General features: G+C 42.4%; 1 protein-coding gene and 1 long non-coding RNA gene across 4 annotated transcripts; one reads left to right on the top strand and one right to left on the bottom strand.

Moving 5' to 3' along the window:
- The first annotated feature begins 104 nt into the window (after positions 1-104).
- On the top strand, positions 105-6,518 carry LOC128918890 (uncharacterized). The gene is made up of 3 exons (XR_008469758.1): positions 105-156; positions 478-1,176; positions 5,752-6,518. It is a non-coding gene; the product is annotated as an uncharacterized LOC128918890 (long non-coding RNA).
- Positions 665-18,168, bottom strand: NIPAL3 (NIPA like domain containing 3). Of its 3 annotated transcripts, none has more exons than XM_054223692.1 (13): positions 17,885-18,168; positions 16,353-16,758; positions 14,479-14,547; positions 14,209-14,380; positions 14,048-14,107; positions 13,195-13,316; positions 12,314-12,410; positions 10,898-11,033; positions 10,127-10,215; positions 8,553-8,616; positions 7,422-7,516; positions 6,534-6,729; positions 665-830 (listed from the first exon to the last, which is right to left on the bottom strand). In XM_054223692.1, exons 2-13 carry the CDS (start codon positions 16,449-16,451, stop codon positions 680-682), a joined length of 1,350 nt encoding a protein of 449 aa, XP_054079667.1. In that variant the 5' UTR covers positions 16,452-16,758; positions 17,885-18,168; the 3' UTR covers positions 665-679. The 3 variants fall into 3 exon arrangements, with proteins under 3 accessions (XP_054079667.1, XP_054079666.1, XP_054079668.1); XM_054223691.1 differs by having other exon boundaries at positions 13,195-13,340; positions 17,885-18,166; XM_054223693.1 differs by lacking the exon at positions 665-830 and adding an exon at positions 2,353-3,937 and having other exon boundaries at positions 13,195-13,340; positions 17,885-18,164.
- Between the last annotated feature and the right edge of the window lie 39 nt (positions 18,169-18,207).

The following is an 18,207-nucleotide window of genomic DNA, read 5'->3' as shown; positions in this document are numbered from 1 at the left end:
GGCGGGAGGGCGCCTGCGTGCGCGCCCCCCACATCGCCTCAGGGAGCTGCGGCGCGGGGGGGTCGGTGACCCGGATGGGGGGGGGTGTCTGCGCATGCGCCAACCCCGTCCCCTCACGGAGGGCCGCCATCTCCTCTCCGCTTCGCCGTTTCTGCGGTGGGTTTCAGGTGTATTCCGCCCCCCCTCCCCTCCCCATGGCCGCCGAGGGTCTCCACAGCAAAGGGCGCGAAGCGTTTTGGGGAAGCGAACGGTGTTTTACACCTCTATGAGGCGATGGGCCACCACCGTCCTGGCCTGGCCTCGAGGAAAGGCTTTCCTGGGTTCCCTGAGGGAATGGCAGAGCTCAGAGAGATAAGAATTGATTCAAAAGCTGCAGATTGCTCTAGGAACTGCCTCTGGAGAAGCAGTCGGCAGCTGAGTTGCTGGCAGGGATGAATATGGAGGATGGAGGCCTCTTAACGTGTTTTTAATTAACAGCCTTGAAACACAGCATGAGACCTGAGGGAGGAGGGCCTTGGGGTGGCCCGTCAGGACACTCGCGTGACCTTGAAGGGCAAAGCCAGAGAAGAGGACGTTGGAATGACTCTCAGAGCACAGTACCTGTGCTGTGGCGCTTCATGCTCAGAGTGGGGGTTTCTGCTGCGAAAGGCCCGCGTACGCTTCTAGATGGCGGCCAAAGTTAATCGGTTTTACCTTGCAGTTGGCCTCGTCTGGCGAACATGCTCGGGCAATTGCCATGTGGGAACAGCAACAGTTTGTGTCCTTCGTGTCTCGGCGTAAATCGTGGCTTAATCCAGCGATGAGATGATTTGAGACAGTGGTTATCGGAACTGTGTGATAAATGAATGCTTGTGTACATTTACATCTAAAGAAAGCACAAACCAACAGCCTTTTTTTGCGTGTATCCGTTTTCCACAGAAAGCACACAAAACTCTTGAATTTCACTGATGCAAATATTTAGTTCAACAGCTTTGTCCTCACTAAGAAAGCCAGAAGATAGTTAGGATTTTTGACGTAAATACTGAAATTTCTATGTCTGAATGCCTTCTTCAAAAGTTTAGGTACAGAAAGACAGAAAGCGATGCTAAGCTGGTCTTCTCAGTCTTGTAATTTGTCCACAGTGCAGACCTTTCCCTCGTAAGAAACCCGGGCATAGCAGAATTCACTTTTAGAAAGGTAAGATCAGTTTTACCTGTCCAGATACGTTATTCTGCAATTTAGATGCAGTGCAAATTTAGCCAGTAATTGGCTGGTCTCAATGACTTTAGCCTTTCCTTCCTGCAATCACATGCTTTATTAATTCAATACTACATTCTTCCTCCCTGGCTAGCAATATATTCTGCTCTAATACCACAAACTCCCAATGTTTGTGTCCATTTCAGGGTCATTTTAAATACTCTGTCCTTTGTAATAACACGTGTTGTAGCATGCATTTTTGTAATGATCCTGACATCTGGCTTGATTGACACCTCTTTATATTAGCACTTAACACAGTTATCTCTGATATAATGCACTAACCTTTAAACGATGTATGTTAACAAAGTATTACCACATTTATCAGAAACTCTGGGGCTTAATTATGCTCCTTCTGCAAGCATTCAAGAAATTGCTAGCCAGTGTTTTAATAGTCGTGTCCAGGGACTTGTATGAAGTGCAGCTTTAACACCAAAGTGGATAAGGCTGCTCTTTTTTTTTCTTTTTTTTTTTTTTCCCATTTGTGGTTTGGACCCCCGAGAGATACATTTAATTAAGAGTATCCTGAGGGTTATCTTCTACTTATCCCCTTGGACTAAAACCCATATGGTGAGCGTTAATTAGGTTGGCAAGCATTCAATTAAGCTACATTGCCAGTATTCTAAATTTATGACTGTCTGTATCTCTTAATGGTATTGTTAGGAAATGCCCTTAAGCTGTCTACTCCTGCAATCAAAGACATGATATCCTGTATCTGAAGGATGGCATCTCCTACAGCGTAGCATTCCCAACTAGTATCAGAGGTCTTTGCTGTCTCAGAGAAGCATGCTGTTGTCTCAATTTCAGTATTGAGTTGGCAGGCAAACAAAAATCATGAGTCAGGCCACCAATAATATAATGTTTTTGGTTTTGTGATTTGTCTCATCTTGTGTGTGTATCCCCTGACTCCTTTAGGCTATAATTGGATCACATTTTCAAGCTCTTCTCTGAAATGATGATTTTATTTTTTTTAAATCCCTGTAAAGCTTTTAAAGAAAACTGCATGATTCCTAAAGCTGACACGAACTAGTTGGAGACTCATGTAAAATTGCAAGCATTAGTAATGCTGCAGCCCCAAACATCAGTTGTAGCAATCTGCATTTCATTTGCAAGTATCCAAGCAGACCAGAATTCTATAGGTTTTACCACAATCTTTTATTAAGTTTCATTTCCAAAGGTCTCATCTAAAAGACAAATAGAATTAAACAGACATGCAACATTGCTTATGAAAAATTAAGCAGTTATCCTTATAGTCCAATACTGTGAAGCTTGATTTATTTACACATTTTAATGTGAACAAGAGAACAGTGTAGGCAGATCATTTTGAACATTCAGCCAACAGAGGAGCTGTATTCCACAGCATTAAGTTACATGTAAGATGTACACTGAGAACGTATTAAGTGCTCTGGTGCATTGAAAAGCCACACAGTGTGGAGGCAACAGATGTCAGTTCATATTTGATAAAGAAGCTAGGAGATGGAGAGTCAAGGAGCTATTCTGCCAGTTTAGTAAAGGAGACAGCAGACAGTTGATTTTTGTGCATGCTTTTTCAGCTCTTGATGCTGAAAAATGCCGCACATTTGGAAATCTAAAAGCATACTCTGCTGTTTACAGTGCCCTGTCTCCCTTGGGATCCGCCCTGAAGAAACTGAAGTTTTGACATACATATTTTAGAGTGTGCTGTGCACCAACAGATTATTTTTCATGCTACAAGAACTAGAACGTGGCATGGGGCTCCTCTCCTTTAGCTCTTCATGTGCTGTTTAGTTGTAAATATTTGCTGCAATCCTGGGCATGGCCATTGTCACCTCAGACCAACAAATATTCTGTAGAAAGTATAGACTTGAGGGTACAAATAGCTTCCTGTTTTCAGGTTGTAAGCTCTGAACTAGAAGGGAGGTAAGGAGTTTATTTCAATCCTGAGCTATACCCTCCCACTGTTAGAAAGAGCGCAGAAGTCCTACAGTCAGTTTAAACAGATGTTTGGCTCCTAGGGGCCCCTGTTCCTGCCTTCTCAGCAACAGAGACGGCAGCTGTAAGACTGTGCTGAAGAGCAGAAAATAAAATCTTTTGGAAGCTTGAGAGGAAGAGCAAGAAATGGGGGACTGGATAAAATACAAAAAACACCCCACATTTTAAAATTCAAGTATTGAACATAGGCAGCAAGCACGAGCAAGGTGCAGTCTGACAGTCCGATACCGTGCTTACAGTGGCTAACGCAGACTGGCAAAAATGCAACCCGTATGACATCAGTGCATCGAGTTGAGGCCTATAGCCCAAGGAGCACCTCAGGCTCTACTGATGTGGCACAATGGAGTAATCAAAAATATTGTGATTTATGTGCTGCTGAAACAGACATCACCTCCCTTGGAGTCCTTTGTCAGGAAGTCTCCAAAAGCAAGTCTCCCTGCAGGTAAAGGGCTCTGTCATTATTAAGTAGAATTATTTAAACACTCACAGACTGCGTAAATAAAACATGGTTATATAAAGCTTTAGAGCAAGACTTTTGCCTTTAGAATCTTTGAAATAAAAGGGCCAAAATAGCACAATAATACAAAAGCTCATGCTAGGGCTGGAGGAAATTTCAGCCAGAGCAGAAGATGGCCGCATGCTGACAACTGAGGGCTCTCTGGCAGAGAGAGAGGTCAGGCCAGGAGTCAGTCAGTGCTCAGGCCACAGGGCTGTGGAGAATCCGGGCAGTTTACTGCAAAAAAATCAGTGAATCAAGGCAGAGAGCAGCCCACAAGAGAGAAGTACGAGCAGGGGCTCCACATCAGAGTAGCTCTTTCCCCCAGCAAAGCACTCTGTGTCTGTCTTTCATGATGTCAGGTCCCACGATTAGGAGAAAAACCTGATCAGCCATTTATTGGCTAGAAAGTCTGCACACCCGTCAACTGCAGTTTTTAAATATTACCAAAAAACTAAGAACCAAGAAAACTATGTTCTGTTACACCTAGGACCATCCTAATAGTAGAAGTCCACAGCAAAACATTTTCAGGTGCTTCTGATTAATTATTACAGATGTTGCTGTGCTATAAAATAATTGAACACAGAGACTATTGCCATGTACAAAGTAGAGTTTGGAGCCATGCATGGTTTAGCACAGCTTGTTTTAAAACAGTATGTTTCTGTAGTTTCAGAACTAATAGGTCAAAACAGCTACTGACTCATTGATTAAAAGGGAAGAGATAAGAAAAGCCAGCATTCTTGTTCCCTTCCCATTCAGCCTCCCCTGTACTACTTTGTTTTGTATTGTTAATGAACAAAAGCTGCACATAAATTCACAAACAACTGATTACCGGAGATATAAAGCCAAAAGGTAGTAAATCAGTGTCACTGCAACTCCAACAAGATTAATGTTCCGGCAGTTATTAGCCCATTAACATTGTTATCTTACTTAAACAGAAAAAGTATTGAGGGCAAAAGAAAAGCTGTTATTTCTTGAGGTTTCATAAGCTGTAGTGTACGGGATGCCACTGATAAGATCTGAATTGTCAGACGTGCCAAGTTGGTGAAGAAACTTCACATATAGGTACACGTACAGCCACTAGGCAGCTACTCTTCGCAGGGGGCGAAGGTTATAATTTTTCTAAACTGCACAAAAATGTCAAAGCAGTCTCACGTATTTCCAAATTAAATTAGTATTCATAGCTGGCAAAGCAAACATGCAACAGAATGGTTCTGTTGTCATATACAATAGCAAGAATCTGGAATAACTATGTACAAGTCAGTGGAGTTCTTGGGAATTTCTGGTAGTGGGAACAGATACTGGCCCTAAGTCAATTTACAAAAAAAAAATAAATTGCAGAAAGCCACTGTTGCAAGTCCAAGATCCTCCCAAACCCCTTGGTGTCAGAGTAACCACTTAAAAATGCATGGAATACAAGGACTATTCATTTCAAATAAAGTCGTCTAAGGTCATGGAGACACTCTGCTATGCATACAGTCCAAGACACACCAAGTAGACTTAAAATTCTGTTTCCCAGCAAAACAACTGCTTTTAGAGAAGATGATAGTATCAGAGTGCCAGTGTAACTTGCATATGCCAGCAATGTTGTACTTTGTCCTTTTCACTTGACAAGTTTCCCCCCCCTTGTGTCTATTCTCCCTTCATATCAGCTTCTAGCCATCTCTTGGAAGCTGGAAAGATAAATATCACGAGTACACAATGCTCCATTATTCTTACAGTCCTCACTGAGTGCTGGACTGCGTATGCTTCTTTTTTCTTCTTAGGTCATTCACCCGATACCCTTTTTTGCCTTTTTTTTTTTTAAAAGAAAAAAAAAAAAAAAGGGAGGGGGAGTCCAGCCTACTACAACACCTACACTGAGCTTTTTAACTAAGGAATGTCAACATCTTTAAGCATTTAAGACCACTAACAAAGCTGGAAATCGTGCCTCAACCAGAAAGAAAATAAAAGTGGTAAGAGAATTAGGACCCCATGAAGAACTACAAAAAACTCCCACCAGATACCAGCCATGTTACTATTCTCATTTCCTCTTGTTTTGTACTTTACAGTGTTCCCTCTGCACCATTTAATCCAACTTGAAGCTCCTGCTATGAAATCAGAAAACTGGCAAGTAATCTTTGTTCTAAGCTGCCATAAAATCCAGTGGTGCTATAAAAACAATTCACATACTCAGTGCATATGTTCAACACTAGGCAGAGAACAGTTGCACAGGAAGTGCGCAAGATTCATGTTTTGAAGGAATAAAGTACTTGCTTACTCTAACAAAATATGCTGTTCTAAAGACACGGTACGTTTCAGTATTCGTGTTTGAAAACAATTACACTTTATTGCCATGTTAAGGTAGTTTGGTGGTTACACTAGAGACATGAGGATTTACAACTTTTCTGGAAATCCATCACAGTCTCTATATATGAAAGATTAAATCCTGCCCTCCTCCCTCTGTGAGCAACTCCTGAAAACTTCTATTTGGAGATAAACCCGCTCTCAGCAGGACTAAAATTGCACAGTCACGTCTCCTCCCACAGCTCTGCATTTTCACAGCATCTGCTGTGTCATTGGTTCCATAATGCCATGATAACTGCCCTCACCATTTCACGCTTCCAGTGTGAACTGACAGAGAACCAACAGAGAACTGTGATTTACTTCTTGCTAAGAGAAATGCTTTCAACTTTAGAGGGTTGATTATTTTAATAATCAGCCTTGAAAGTTAAGTTTGAGATGAGCTTTAAACTATATCAAGGTTGTCTTTACACTTGCTTATATTTTAATGGGTAAATAAATAAAGGTCATACTTCTGACGATTCATATCAGTTCCTTAAAGGTCACTCACTCCTTTTTGCTGTGCTCCAACACCCGGTAGGGTGGAGCAGAAACTCCTTTGGAACCATGTTGCTCCTGCACGATCGGCAATGTAGCTGGAGTATAAATTTCCGGCATGTTGTCATTGTTCTCTAGGGCACCGTAGGAAAAAGAAGTTTTGAGGTCAGGCTGAACTGCAATCCCTTTATCGTGCATGTTCTGCATGCCTGAAAAGAGCAAAGACAGAGATTAAATGCTTAGGAACAAAAGCGCATTCTTCCTGCACTCTGTTAAATCAGCAAACTATAAAAATCTTAGTGTTCGTGATATGTAGCTCATCAGTTCCTTGAGTGTTAAATGAAAGACATAATGTTTTTCTGCTTAGCACTAAAGCAACTAATGGAGAAATAAGCTTCGAGTGAATGAGAGATGGCAGTCAGTTATTTATCAAGTGCTGCATATCTTTTATACAGCTTACCACAAAGAGAATTTAGCTGTACTTCCCAAAAGAAATTTCTGCTCCCCCTGGCCTCTACCTCTTGCAGCACACCTTAGTCCTCCCCAGTAATCAGTTCTTCCTGCTGGATGAAGACCAAGCCCAGTGCCAAGCATATGCTTAAAACTAGTTCATCTTCACAGACAGCAGTCAACCGGACAAGGCTGTTCTGACAAAATATGGCATCTCCCTGGTGTCAGAGGACCCAGCATAAGTGGCATCCGAGTGGCACATCACCTCTTTGCTCCATGCAAAACATGCACGTACCCCTCACAAGGCACAAACAAGAGAAGGAAAAACTAGAAAACAACATAGCTGCCTGATATATCCGGATACTTAACAGAGCCTAAAGCTTGAGCCTTCACTGTGAAATCCAACCCTTAGAGGAGAAAGAGTGATAAACCACTTGATTTTTACTGTTACCTGGCATAGCATCCATTGATATGTAAGGTTCAAACGGTACAGATTTCTTCCTATTTCTTGTGATCAGGAAGACACCTAAAAATGCTATGAGGCACCTGAGAGAGAGAAGACAAGATCTACTGAGCGAACTGAAGAGGGAGAGGAGGTAATATTGCATGTTGCTTCTTCTGAGTGCCTATCATGTAGCACCATAAAGAATTCAGAACCAGAAGCGAAAGTACTGTGAAGTGAGAATTACAGTGGGCTGTGTCAGCTGAATAACCCTCTTCTACAGTATTGAAATCCATCTAGCAATCAGAACAATTTCACTTTTTCTTTATCAAAACGCAGGGAAAAGTTTTCATGTTAATTAATGAATTAACCTTGACTGACTAAAGGGGAGAGGACACATATCAAAATTTGGTTTTCTTTCACGAAATTCCAGGAGTTAGCAGCCTGACCTTTGAAAGGTTTCCCACGGGTAAACAAACTAACAGCTGTCAATCTTGATTTTTACAGTATGTTGACAGAGAAAGGTGCAGTTCATAACATTAATCTCCCATTTGTTTTTTTTCCTGTACTAATCTGAAAGACGTTTCTGAATGTCCCCTGATTATGGAGACCTAATCACATCAAGATACTGTACTAAGACTAAATACAGAGTTACACAGCAAATGTTTTACTGATCGTATCTGCACTGTGTGAGTGCTCATGCCCTAAAAAACAGGACTCCAGAAGTCCAGTCACAGTTCAGCAAAGGCTCGGAGCAAAACCTGAAATAGATTCCCAAGAGATAGCTTCTTTTGGTTATTCTGCAATTCTTCTAGATTCATGAGCTGGTAGTTTGAAAAACAGCCCATATGCTTTGACATCCAAGCTGATCTCCAGTTCAGTCAGTAAGGGATTTAGTGTTTAATGTTGTACAATTATGCATAACCCATCATTATACAATTCCTCTAGAGCATCATCATCACTCAGACAAGAACTGAGCTCTACCGGCCATTGTCTAACAGAGCAAGTGCTTTCAGTTTGTTCTCCTCTCCAAGAATGTACAGAGATAATACATATATGGAGAGATATATAGGTATTTTTAAAATTTTAGTGATACAAAAAAATACTTCCGGTTCTATCAAGGAAACTTTAAATACTTACCCAAGTGCAAACATACATATATGGAGAACATCTTCGCCGGTGAAGTCCAAGTAAAAAGTTGCTCCTTGGAAAAGGAAATAATTAATGACATCTTTCTTCCCAGCTTACATAAGCAATTAGTGCTACATCTGTCTACATCCAGCACTAGTCCCTCCAGAAACCAAATCACGTTAAGATTCCTATTTTTATAGTAAGCACCTTTGTTTTTTTTAATGATCTTAAAATAGAAAAAGGTGGCCTAATTTCCACTTTAACACAATTTATTGACAAATCTTTTAGAATTTCACTACCAAAATAGCTATACTTGTGTAACTAATATAGATGCAAGTAAACCTGTTCAGCAGCACAGCAACTAGTACAAATCTTTCCATATTGGGGTGAGGGGCTGCGAAGGAAACATCGCTGCAACTATTGCAGGTCACTGTGCTAATAAAGCCTGAGCCAAAGTCTCACCACACAGCAGTGGTTATCGTATAAACAAGAGAGACTGTATTTCTGAAGTCTGAATGACAAACCAAAAACTACAACACGATACAAACTCTTGACCCCAAATAAGTATATATGGCTCAAACCTATAAGATGAAAAGTATCCTTGGTGTCCTGGATGTCAACAGGACATGCATTCTGGCTCCTACTCTTTACATTTCTAATTGAAGAAAAGTAAATAAGCTGATGAATCCGAGAGCAGCATATGGCTTAGAACATGACAGGAAATAAACATTAGCTAAAGAGTAGGAAATACTCTCTCGTGACATTGAAGAAGAGCATTAAAAGGCAATGTGTAATTTATGGGGGAAGCTATTGCCCTTATACACCTAGAAGAGCATTACTGTTTACACAGATAGTATCCATCACCGTCAAGCAGATGCACTTTCTCTGGGTGTTGGGGTTGTGTGTTTTGTTTCGTTGGTTGGGGTTTTTTCCCCCCAGTTTTGCTCATATGTCTAACAAGAACAAAACCTTAAAAAGGCTGCTCATCGGGTCTGAAGCCTGAGGGGTTGAAAATGCTCATCTTTGTTCATGCAGACAAAGCTTTTCCGATGTGGGCAAGGGCTGAAATTGCAGTAAACTGTTCAGAAAGGAAAGTGCTTCTAAAGCTGTGAGCAGCTGCGTTTTAGACACAATGCAAATGAGACTATCAGGAAGAGAATTGTAACACCTTTGTACAGAGGAAGCAAATACCTTTATACACTGTATCACATACATTTTAACAAAATCTGGATAAAATTACACAAGGAGAAATTTTAGCTGTGTATTCAAGTTGCACATCTAAGAGCATACATCCCCCTCTTCTACACGCTGGCATGGTACAAGTAATACAGTCTCAAACCGAAGTTCCCATACACTTTAAACAAAATGACAGAGCGGAAAATTTTAACACAGTCTAATGGGATAATTCACATTTTCGGAAAGAAAAAAGAAGCAAAGCCAGATGGAGAAGAGAGATGACAAGAAAATACAAGTCATCATCTTGCTGAGTATTCACCTTCCTTGTCTGTAAGTGAGGACTGTTTTCCAAAAATCTTTTGCCCTTCTTTTAGAAAGGACCAATACACTATTTTGTGCACTGTTACCTGCTGTGATTGCTGCTGTTGTGGACAGGATATAGCCGATGCTGGCAATCTGAGATGAGTCATACAGCTGTGAGGCTTGAGCTAAAAATCTGCAATACAGTGACAGGCAACGGGTTGATTTGGGAAGGATGCTCAAATTGTATAGAAGTTATCATGAACTAGTATAGGTCTCCTTTTTCGAAACACCTTTCAAAAGTGATACACGAAGTTAAGAAACTTTATTTTCTTTCTCACTAAACCTGCCCAGCATCCCTTGGAATTAATATAAATGATAGAAGAGTAAGCCTTATGGTTATCCTGACTAAAAGCAGCGAAATTACTGCCACTGACCTTAGGGCCAGAATGTCATTCACATTTTGAATAGCTTTTATCCCTCCTGCTACCGTCTTTTTATGTTATTACAAGTACAGAGGAAAAAAAAAATAAATAGACCCATCATCACCAACACTGATTCTCCACTTTGACTTTAGCCAGCCCACAGATACTGTATTTGATTTGACACCATTTCATCCCCAACATTGTTTCGCAAATACTTGAATGATGTATGACTTTGGGATTAAAACTACTTGGCAGTGTCACTACATGGAAAAGCAAACACCACCACTATCCCAGGCTCCTGTGACATGGATTTGAGGACAGGTCACAGAAGAGAATGGATAATTCATCTCCCAAAATTTAATCAGCATTCTTGGAATGGGTAACAAACAGCCCACTAATTACCGATCCACTGAAATCAGCACAATTATAGACAAAAGAGAGTGAATGTCTTACGTTGCTTGAAAGATCGCTGTAGCAATCATGCACACCAACATGATATAAAATATAGGGTAGTCGAGTTGCAAGTTTCCTTGTATGGAGACAACAATCATTCCTGCCACAGCTTTCACCGTCACAACAGTCATGGAACCTGTGAACGTTTACCAAGACTCAGCTGTAGCACTGACACACGCGCAATGGGACAGGAACACTGCACATTCGCTCTACTCAGGACAGGCAGCTCCAAACAAACCCAAGATCTACAAACCCTCCCTTTGCCAGGCCAACCAAGGGATGCAAACTGCATATTTTATCCCCAGCTCTGACAGTTTTATTCCCAACAACACACCACAGTGACCTTCAATAAATCACTTAACCTTTCCGTATCACAGTTCTCTTGTCTGCAGGACTGGGAGCATTTACTGTTTGGGGTTTTTTTTTTTTTTTACATGTTTAAACAGTGTTGTGCAATCACATGATGGAAGGATACAAATTTTCATTTCTGATTCCAGTTGGCTTAGTTAATAAAGCTAAGGAAGTTTGCAAAACAAGAATCAGAAAGAGCCTACTTCCTTTCCATTTCCTGAAAGCACAAGTCAGCGCCGTTCAGAATTAGGGTAGTTGCTTTGTCTATGATTCACACAGCCTCTGAGGCATCGGTGAGGCATCCAGCCCCAAACAGTTCAACAAAAATAAAAAGACAAGACACTGCAGTGACTGAAGTTGCATAAATAGCAAAAAATTGAGGTCTATGACATAGATTCAACAGCACGTCAGACTGCGTCACTGCCTTGCTGTTATTCACCCTTTTTAAAGTTTAATTGATCACGGTTTCTTAAAAAAACAGATTCATGTGGAGAAAGGTACAAGTGAAATCCTGGCATTTCCAAAGTCACTGGAGGATCACACTGTAAGCTACGAGGATATCAAAAGCATCATTTGACCCCACACCCAGAGGCTCTTCCCAGTTTAAATAGGGACATATTGGCACTGACAAAGTATTTATCATTTCTTTTGCCACACAGCAAATATTCCCAAAGCGAAGGAGACTCTTGTAGGTCAAATCCTCTCTTTCATCCACTGAATCAGCCTTCCTTATCCATTGAATAAATAAGATATTGTACCAAGCTTTGCACACACAGATTAAAATTAAGAACACTAATAAATAACTTGCACTTTCTGTATTTGGCAGATTATTTGTTCTTATGGGATATAAGTCTTAATTGTTCAAAGGTCTTTGCAAAGATCCTAAAGCTAATGTCTTGCAGTGATGTTTATCTAATTTGTAATAACATTCCTGAAGTAGAATGGTGCATTTTGTAACATTAATTAGGTCAATATAATTCCACAGAAGCCACAAATGCCTCAGCTTCCTGTAGTTTACTGTTACAAGTCCGAGTTGGAAGATCTTGTAAGTCTATATCAACTTACCCAGCAAAGCTACCAGCAGAAGAATAACTACAATGTAGTTTGCATTTTTCTCCTTGTAAAAATACAGTAGCAGGCAGAATATGATAATCTCCACAAGCTACAAAAGATACAAATGAGAATATTAAAAAAATGTGTGGTATAGGGGGTTGGCAGTAAATGGGATTGTCAAACATTAGAATTACACAACAGGGCAAATCAAAGGAAAATGGGGATCCCACACAATTATAGATCAAATTTAGCATGATCTTAGATTCTAATTAGATGAGCTATTCAGTAGCTTATTGCAGAACAGGAAACATGGGACACTTTTGACGTTATATTCATGGTAAAGCAGCAGAACAAATAATCCTGACTGAATATTCACATCGGAGATCTCAGCCTACTTTCTGTAAAGAGCTTCTTTAAGTGATCCCTGCAGCACACCTCTTATTTAACAGCCAAACTTATCTCCATTAAAAAACAACAGATTTCATAAGATCTTCAATGAGAGAGTGATGGGTCCAGAGAAAGTCAGTCCAGAAAAGGCCCAGATGCAAGCACAGTATTTGGACACCTCTGGAGCAGTTGCTCTCAGCTGCCATCAGTACTACTACCACAGGCTGGAGCTGGCAGGTCACAGAGAGAGCAAGCTATTTTAAAACTTTTCAGTTAAAAATATTTAAGTCCAAACATAATAATTCAGAGAAAGAATGGGAGACTTCCAAATTGTGCATGCATGTGTCCACAAGCAATGTGGAACTGACACCGGGAAAAGCTGGCACAGGTTCATTAGCAAGTACAAGGAATATTGCTAGTTAGCATAAGGAAAAATAATGCTTGAAATTAAACTCCCAATCAGGCATATAGCAGAAAACTGTCCCACATTTTATGGGCCATCTTACCATATACAACAGAAATGGCCAGCTCACTAAATGCCTAGTGATATTTTCTCCTGTCATCTTCTCATGACTATTAGGTCCAAATGTTATCAGCAGATAAGTTCCAATAATTGCCAAACCACAGCCTACAAAGGACAAAACATAGCGCCCTTCGACAACCAAAGGACCAAAAAAAAAAAAAAAAAATAAAAAAGAGAGAGGACAAAGTTAGTGGGTTAGTGTGGATGCATGGAATTAATATTGCACATGCACAGTGACCAGTAATGACATCATGCACATTCCTCTGAATGACTCATTCCTCTGCTCTTCATGCCCCACTTTCAAAATATTAGAACCAAAAAAACCCTAGGCAATGTGTGTGCTGTGAGTTGAGGAAAAAAGCTCATACCAGGTGGCATCTGCTAAACAAACAGGAGCTACAAGTTCTGTATCTGGGGCTTATCCTGCCTGGCAGTGCCTACAGCCCATCTTGTAGGAACTGGAAGAATGAATGCCCCAGTTCTGCAAACACTTCACATCTACGAAATTCAGCTGATTCAGTTGTGCCTGGGCTAGGGCAGAGTTAGGGCTTAGGCTGCAGCTTCAGCCCAGAGAACTGTGATTCTCAAATCTTGCAAATAAGTACCATTTCATGTATTTCTAAAACCTGTGAGATTCAGATAATTTGGCAGAAGTCAGAAACAAACAAACAAAAAGATTCTGACAAACAGTGGATGAGATGACACATTTCTTCAAAGAGGTACTATAGCTAATGGCGATCTTGCCATCTCCTCTAATTTTGATTCTTCAGAGGCCATGCTATGTGTTGAATGGCTTGTAAACAGAGAGGAAAAATGAAAAGAACTGTGGAACTTACTCAAAAAATCCTTGGGCTTCCATTTTTCTTTAATAAATATAATTCCTATGATTGCACTAGCTATAAAAAAAGAAAAGGACAGAGAATCAGAAAATTACGATCAGCAATCTGACACTGGAACGCAGTCAGACGTGTATGGCTGTTGCCTCTTTCCCCCTTACCTATAACAGACACTGCACTGAGTGGCACAATCAGTGAAAGAGGAGCAAAGGCGTAAGAGGAAAACACTCCCAGTTCACCCAGCACCAGCAGAAACAGTCCACACCACCACGTCTTTGTTTTGAAGTAGGCTCGGGGGTCTTTGGAACCTGCCAGCCGGATGTGGCTGTATTTCTAGAAAAGAAAATAAAAGCAAAGAGTCTTTGGCATGCTTGATGCTTTTTAATGCAGGATACTTGAGGCAGGATCAATATTTGCTTCATGATACTCACCTGGAGGTTGAGTGCAATACTGATAACAAGATGCCCAAAAATAGCTAGTAATGCACCAATCAAGTTCTCCTGTAAAAACAAAGCAAACACACATGTATTAAATTTAGCCACTGGACCCTGAAGGAAGTTGGAACTTTTTGCATAATCTGGAAGAGAGCAGACTTTGAAAACCGTTCCTAGATCACCTGACAATAAAATCTCTGTTTATCTTCCTCCTTTCTACATGACCTAGGGCAACTCAGGTAAGTTCCCTGTGGCTATGTTCCAAATCTGTGAAACTCAGGTGAAAGATAACCCTTCCTTAACAGACACTTTCTACAAGAGACTTAGTATGCATATATTTGCATTCTGTGCAGTTTCTCAGAGGAGGAGAAGATAAAGCTAAACACAACAACCCATTCAGTCCATCTTCCCTTTGAAAAACTCTTTTCATGAGCATGTTTGTTGCCCTGGAATTCAGCAAAGTATGAAGCAGCAACCTCTGCATTCTGCAGGTCACATCTTAAGAACTATTCTGTTCTTCTCCACTTATAACATCTGCTGGTTCAGTAGGTAAAATTTAGCCCATTTGATGAGATAGCCCAATTAGCACAGATTTTATGCTTTTTTTTATATGAACCAGTTATTCCAAAGTAATAGGTAACTGGTAGCAACTCCTAGCAAGCTCACAAATAAGCAAGCTGGGAATGCTTGCAATAATTCTCACGGTCTAAAGACAGAATTCGAAATAAAAAAAAGGACGTAAAGCAGGCTGACTCACAAAGGAAACGTATATTAGGAGTGAACAGAAGAGCCTGAGGCTAAGCCAGGCCACTTGCATTTGTGTTCTTCCAACAACTGTCTAAATCTCATTAGCTGTCATTAGCACTTTCATTTCAGTGTAGCTCTCCAAGATACACTGGCGTACTTGCTTTGATTGATTTGGGATAACCGAGTTCACATTTGTGTTCCTCCCTTAACAGTAAATATTCTGTTCTTGATTTTCTCACACATAGTAAGGCAAGGAATTTAAGATTTTAAGTTCTTATCAGCGTAACAAAAATCTCTTTATCAGGATGTACAAAAATAAGATTCACCCAAGCAGCTTCATTCAAAAGCACTTGAGATACCTTCCCACAACGGACAGTAAAGTTGGCAGAAAAATGTCACTGTGCGATCACAGATGTAGCCAGAGGACCTCAGCACAATTTACTGGTTCAGCAACTGGACTTCACTTTCTAAGACAGGAGGAGATGGTGCCTCAGCTGAAAAGACACTAAGTGCAGCACAGGTTTGGGATTGGCTTCTGGATGGACAGAGCTTGCAAGCCAACATCAGTCTGGCCTAGGACTGCATTGTCAGGAAAGTACTTTTTCCAGTGAAAAAAAAGCCCTTCTTGCTGGGATTTTCTGTGCACCTTCAGAATCAGGGATTCAGAGGAAATTGATTTGGGAACAGCTCCATTCCCAGTTGGAGAATAAGGAGGAATTACAGCAACATGTCCTACCTCAGCTGCAGGCTCTCTGCATGACTGTGACCCACCTGAAATTCAAGTGCTTGAATATACATCAGACCAGAACATCGGATCTCAGTTACTGATGTATGCGCTGGTCTGAAAAGGCACCTAGCAGAATTTATTGCAGCTAACCACCTTTAGACATCCACATCTTTTAACTTCCAGTCCTTTCTTCACTTTGTCTAGCTCCTCAAGACACAGAATTTCTCCTCCTTTCTCTCACATTTTATATACACAGCATATAATACACTGGGGCCTCCAGGCACGGCTAAATACAGACAGTGCACTTTCTGCAAAAAAATAACTAAAACATAGTGGCATAATCAGCTTATTTGAATAGTTAGGGCCTTCTAGGGATAGACTGGGGTAGAAATCTGACCTTGTAAGAAAAGGAATCAGTGTGTGGCTGCACAGAAACGGCTGCTGTGGCCAGTAGGAGCTGCTGAAGTTGGAGATTTGGACTGTTGCCTCCTTCCATTTTGCTCGATTGGAGTGTTTGCTTTTCAGCCTCTTTGATGATGGAACTTCTCTCTAGAGAAGAGATTTGGGCCCTGCTGGAACCGTCTTATCTGTAACGTGGTACCACTTCTTCCCATCCATCTTGTTTTGCTTGGACAAGCAACAATTAGTTCAGTGAAGCACAAAAAATTTTTCTGTAGCCTATCTGCTGCTTTTCTTCCACCACCAGACCACACTGAGATAGGGTAGGCACTGCAGGCAGAAGTGTAGATAAGCCTATATTTCCAGCCAGTGGGGCAGCAAGGTTATATTCCTCCAAGGTGATACTAAGAAAAAAAAAAAAAAAAAAAAGAATTAGGTCAAATGAACTCAGTGGTCCAAAACCTGCACTGAAATCCTGCTTTAGTATAGACCACAGAAGACTCCCTGGAATCAAACTAAAAGCTGCACATATCAGCAGAGAAAGATTTTAAATGCCTTCTTACTAAGTCTCAAAAACAGAAACTTACACAGACCTTGCTTACAAGAGCTTGCAAACTGGCTTGGCCCCAAGGGTGACATATTCAGCTGGCATTTAACATGAGGCCTTGCCATTTGGAAAGCTCTTATCAAAATGTCTCTGAAATCCTCCAAGCCCTGCTTTTAATTTCTCTACTGCCTGTGTACCTCTGTTGTCTGTTCAGGACGCGGCATTACATTAGTCACGCCATCCCCACGTGCTGGGGATGACAGTGCTGCTCTTCACATAGACCGAGGTCATGTCAGTGTAATTGCTGTGAGCTGAGTTTGGAGACTAAATTCCTTAGAGGCAGACTCACAGGTGTCTGGAAAGCACCACACACAGCAAACCGGTCTGAAGTCCCTGCATGCCGTGATGGCTCTTGTCACTGGAGACCTCAAGGAACATCAGCAACCCTGAGAACAGGCGCAGGTGGGAAGACCCCTGTGCACAGAGGGGGAGGCTGCTGTACAGACACCGCAGGGGTGTGATCCTCACAAGTGACATGTACCTGCTGATCCACTCAAAGAGCGCCCAAACTGGTGTGGGCTGAGCATCCCCTGGACAACTGGCCTGTGGTCACATCCTGAGATAGCAGGACCCATCCCATGTACAGGCCCTGAACTCTCTGGGCCAACCTCGGCCTGCGAGGGATTACTTTAACCCATGGGCTGTCCCAGCGTCCCGGAGTCGGGAGACAGGGGCAGCCTGGCCGTGAAAGGGCAGAAACACCCCGTTGTGAGGGGAGGAAGGGGACAAAGCCCCCCCACAGGTGAGGGAGCCCTGCCCGGGCAGAGCAGGGCCCGGCTGAGGGCAGGGGGTGTCCCCGCACACCCTCCCCGGATCCAGCCGCCCTGCCCCGCCGAGACCCGCAGCCGGACCCCAGCGGCGGCTTGTTCACGACCAAAAACCCTCCGGAAAACCCGCCGCCCCCGGCGGCCCCGCGCACTCACCTGCCCTCTCCGGGAGCGGCCCCGGCCCGCGCCCGCCACCCGCCCTACCCCCATGGCCCGGGCCCTCGCACCACAACTTCGGCGCCCGGCCGAGCGCCGCCGTCTGGTCCTGCCCGGGCCCTCCGATTTGCTGCCAGACCTGTCAGTTCGGGGCCGGGCCGCGGCTGTTAGCGGGGATTGGTTGTCGGGCGGGGGTGGGGCCTGGCGCAGCCAATGGGCCGAGCCCGCCTGAGGCGTAGGGCTCTGAGGAGGCGGGCGGGAGGAAGGAGCCCGGTTCCGCCGCTCCTTTCGGGCGGGGCGGGCGCATCCTTATGACGCATGCG

The sequence above is a fragment of the Rissa tridactyla genome, chromosome 18 (assembly GCF_028500815.1).
Source record: "Rissa tridactyla isolate bRisTri1 chromosome 18, bRisTri1.patW.cur.20221130, whole genome shotgun sequence".
NCBI classification, from domain to species: domain Eukaryota; kingdom Metazoa; phylum Chordata; class Aves; order Charadriiformes; family Laridae; genus Rissa; species Rissa tridactyla.
Note: the sequence above shows the minus strand (reverse complement) of the source record. Positions and strands in the feature narration are given on the sequence as shown.

Bases quoted from the DNA above. Each gene is read 5' to 3' on its own strand.
- NIPAL3 (XM_054223691.1), bottom strand. From the start codon at position 16,451: ATGGAAGGAGGCAACAGTCCAAATCTCCAACTTCAGCAGCTCCTACTG. The intron at 7,517-8,552 runs GTAAGTATTTAA...TCTCTCTCTCAG, and splicing joins ATATGTATGTTTGCACTTGG to GTGCCTCATAGCATTTTTAG. The intron at 6,730-7,421 runs GTAACAGTAAAA...TGCTCTTTTCAG, and splicing joins ATCAATGGATGCTATGCCAG to GCATGCAGAACATGCACGAT.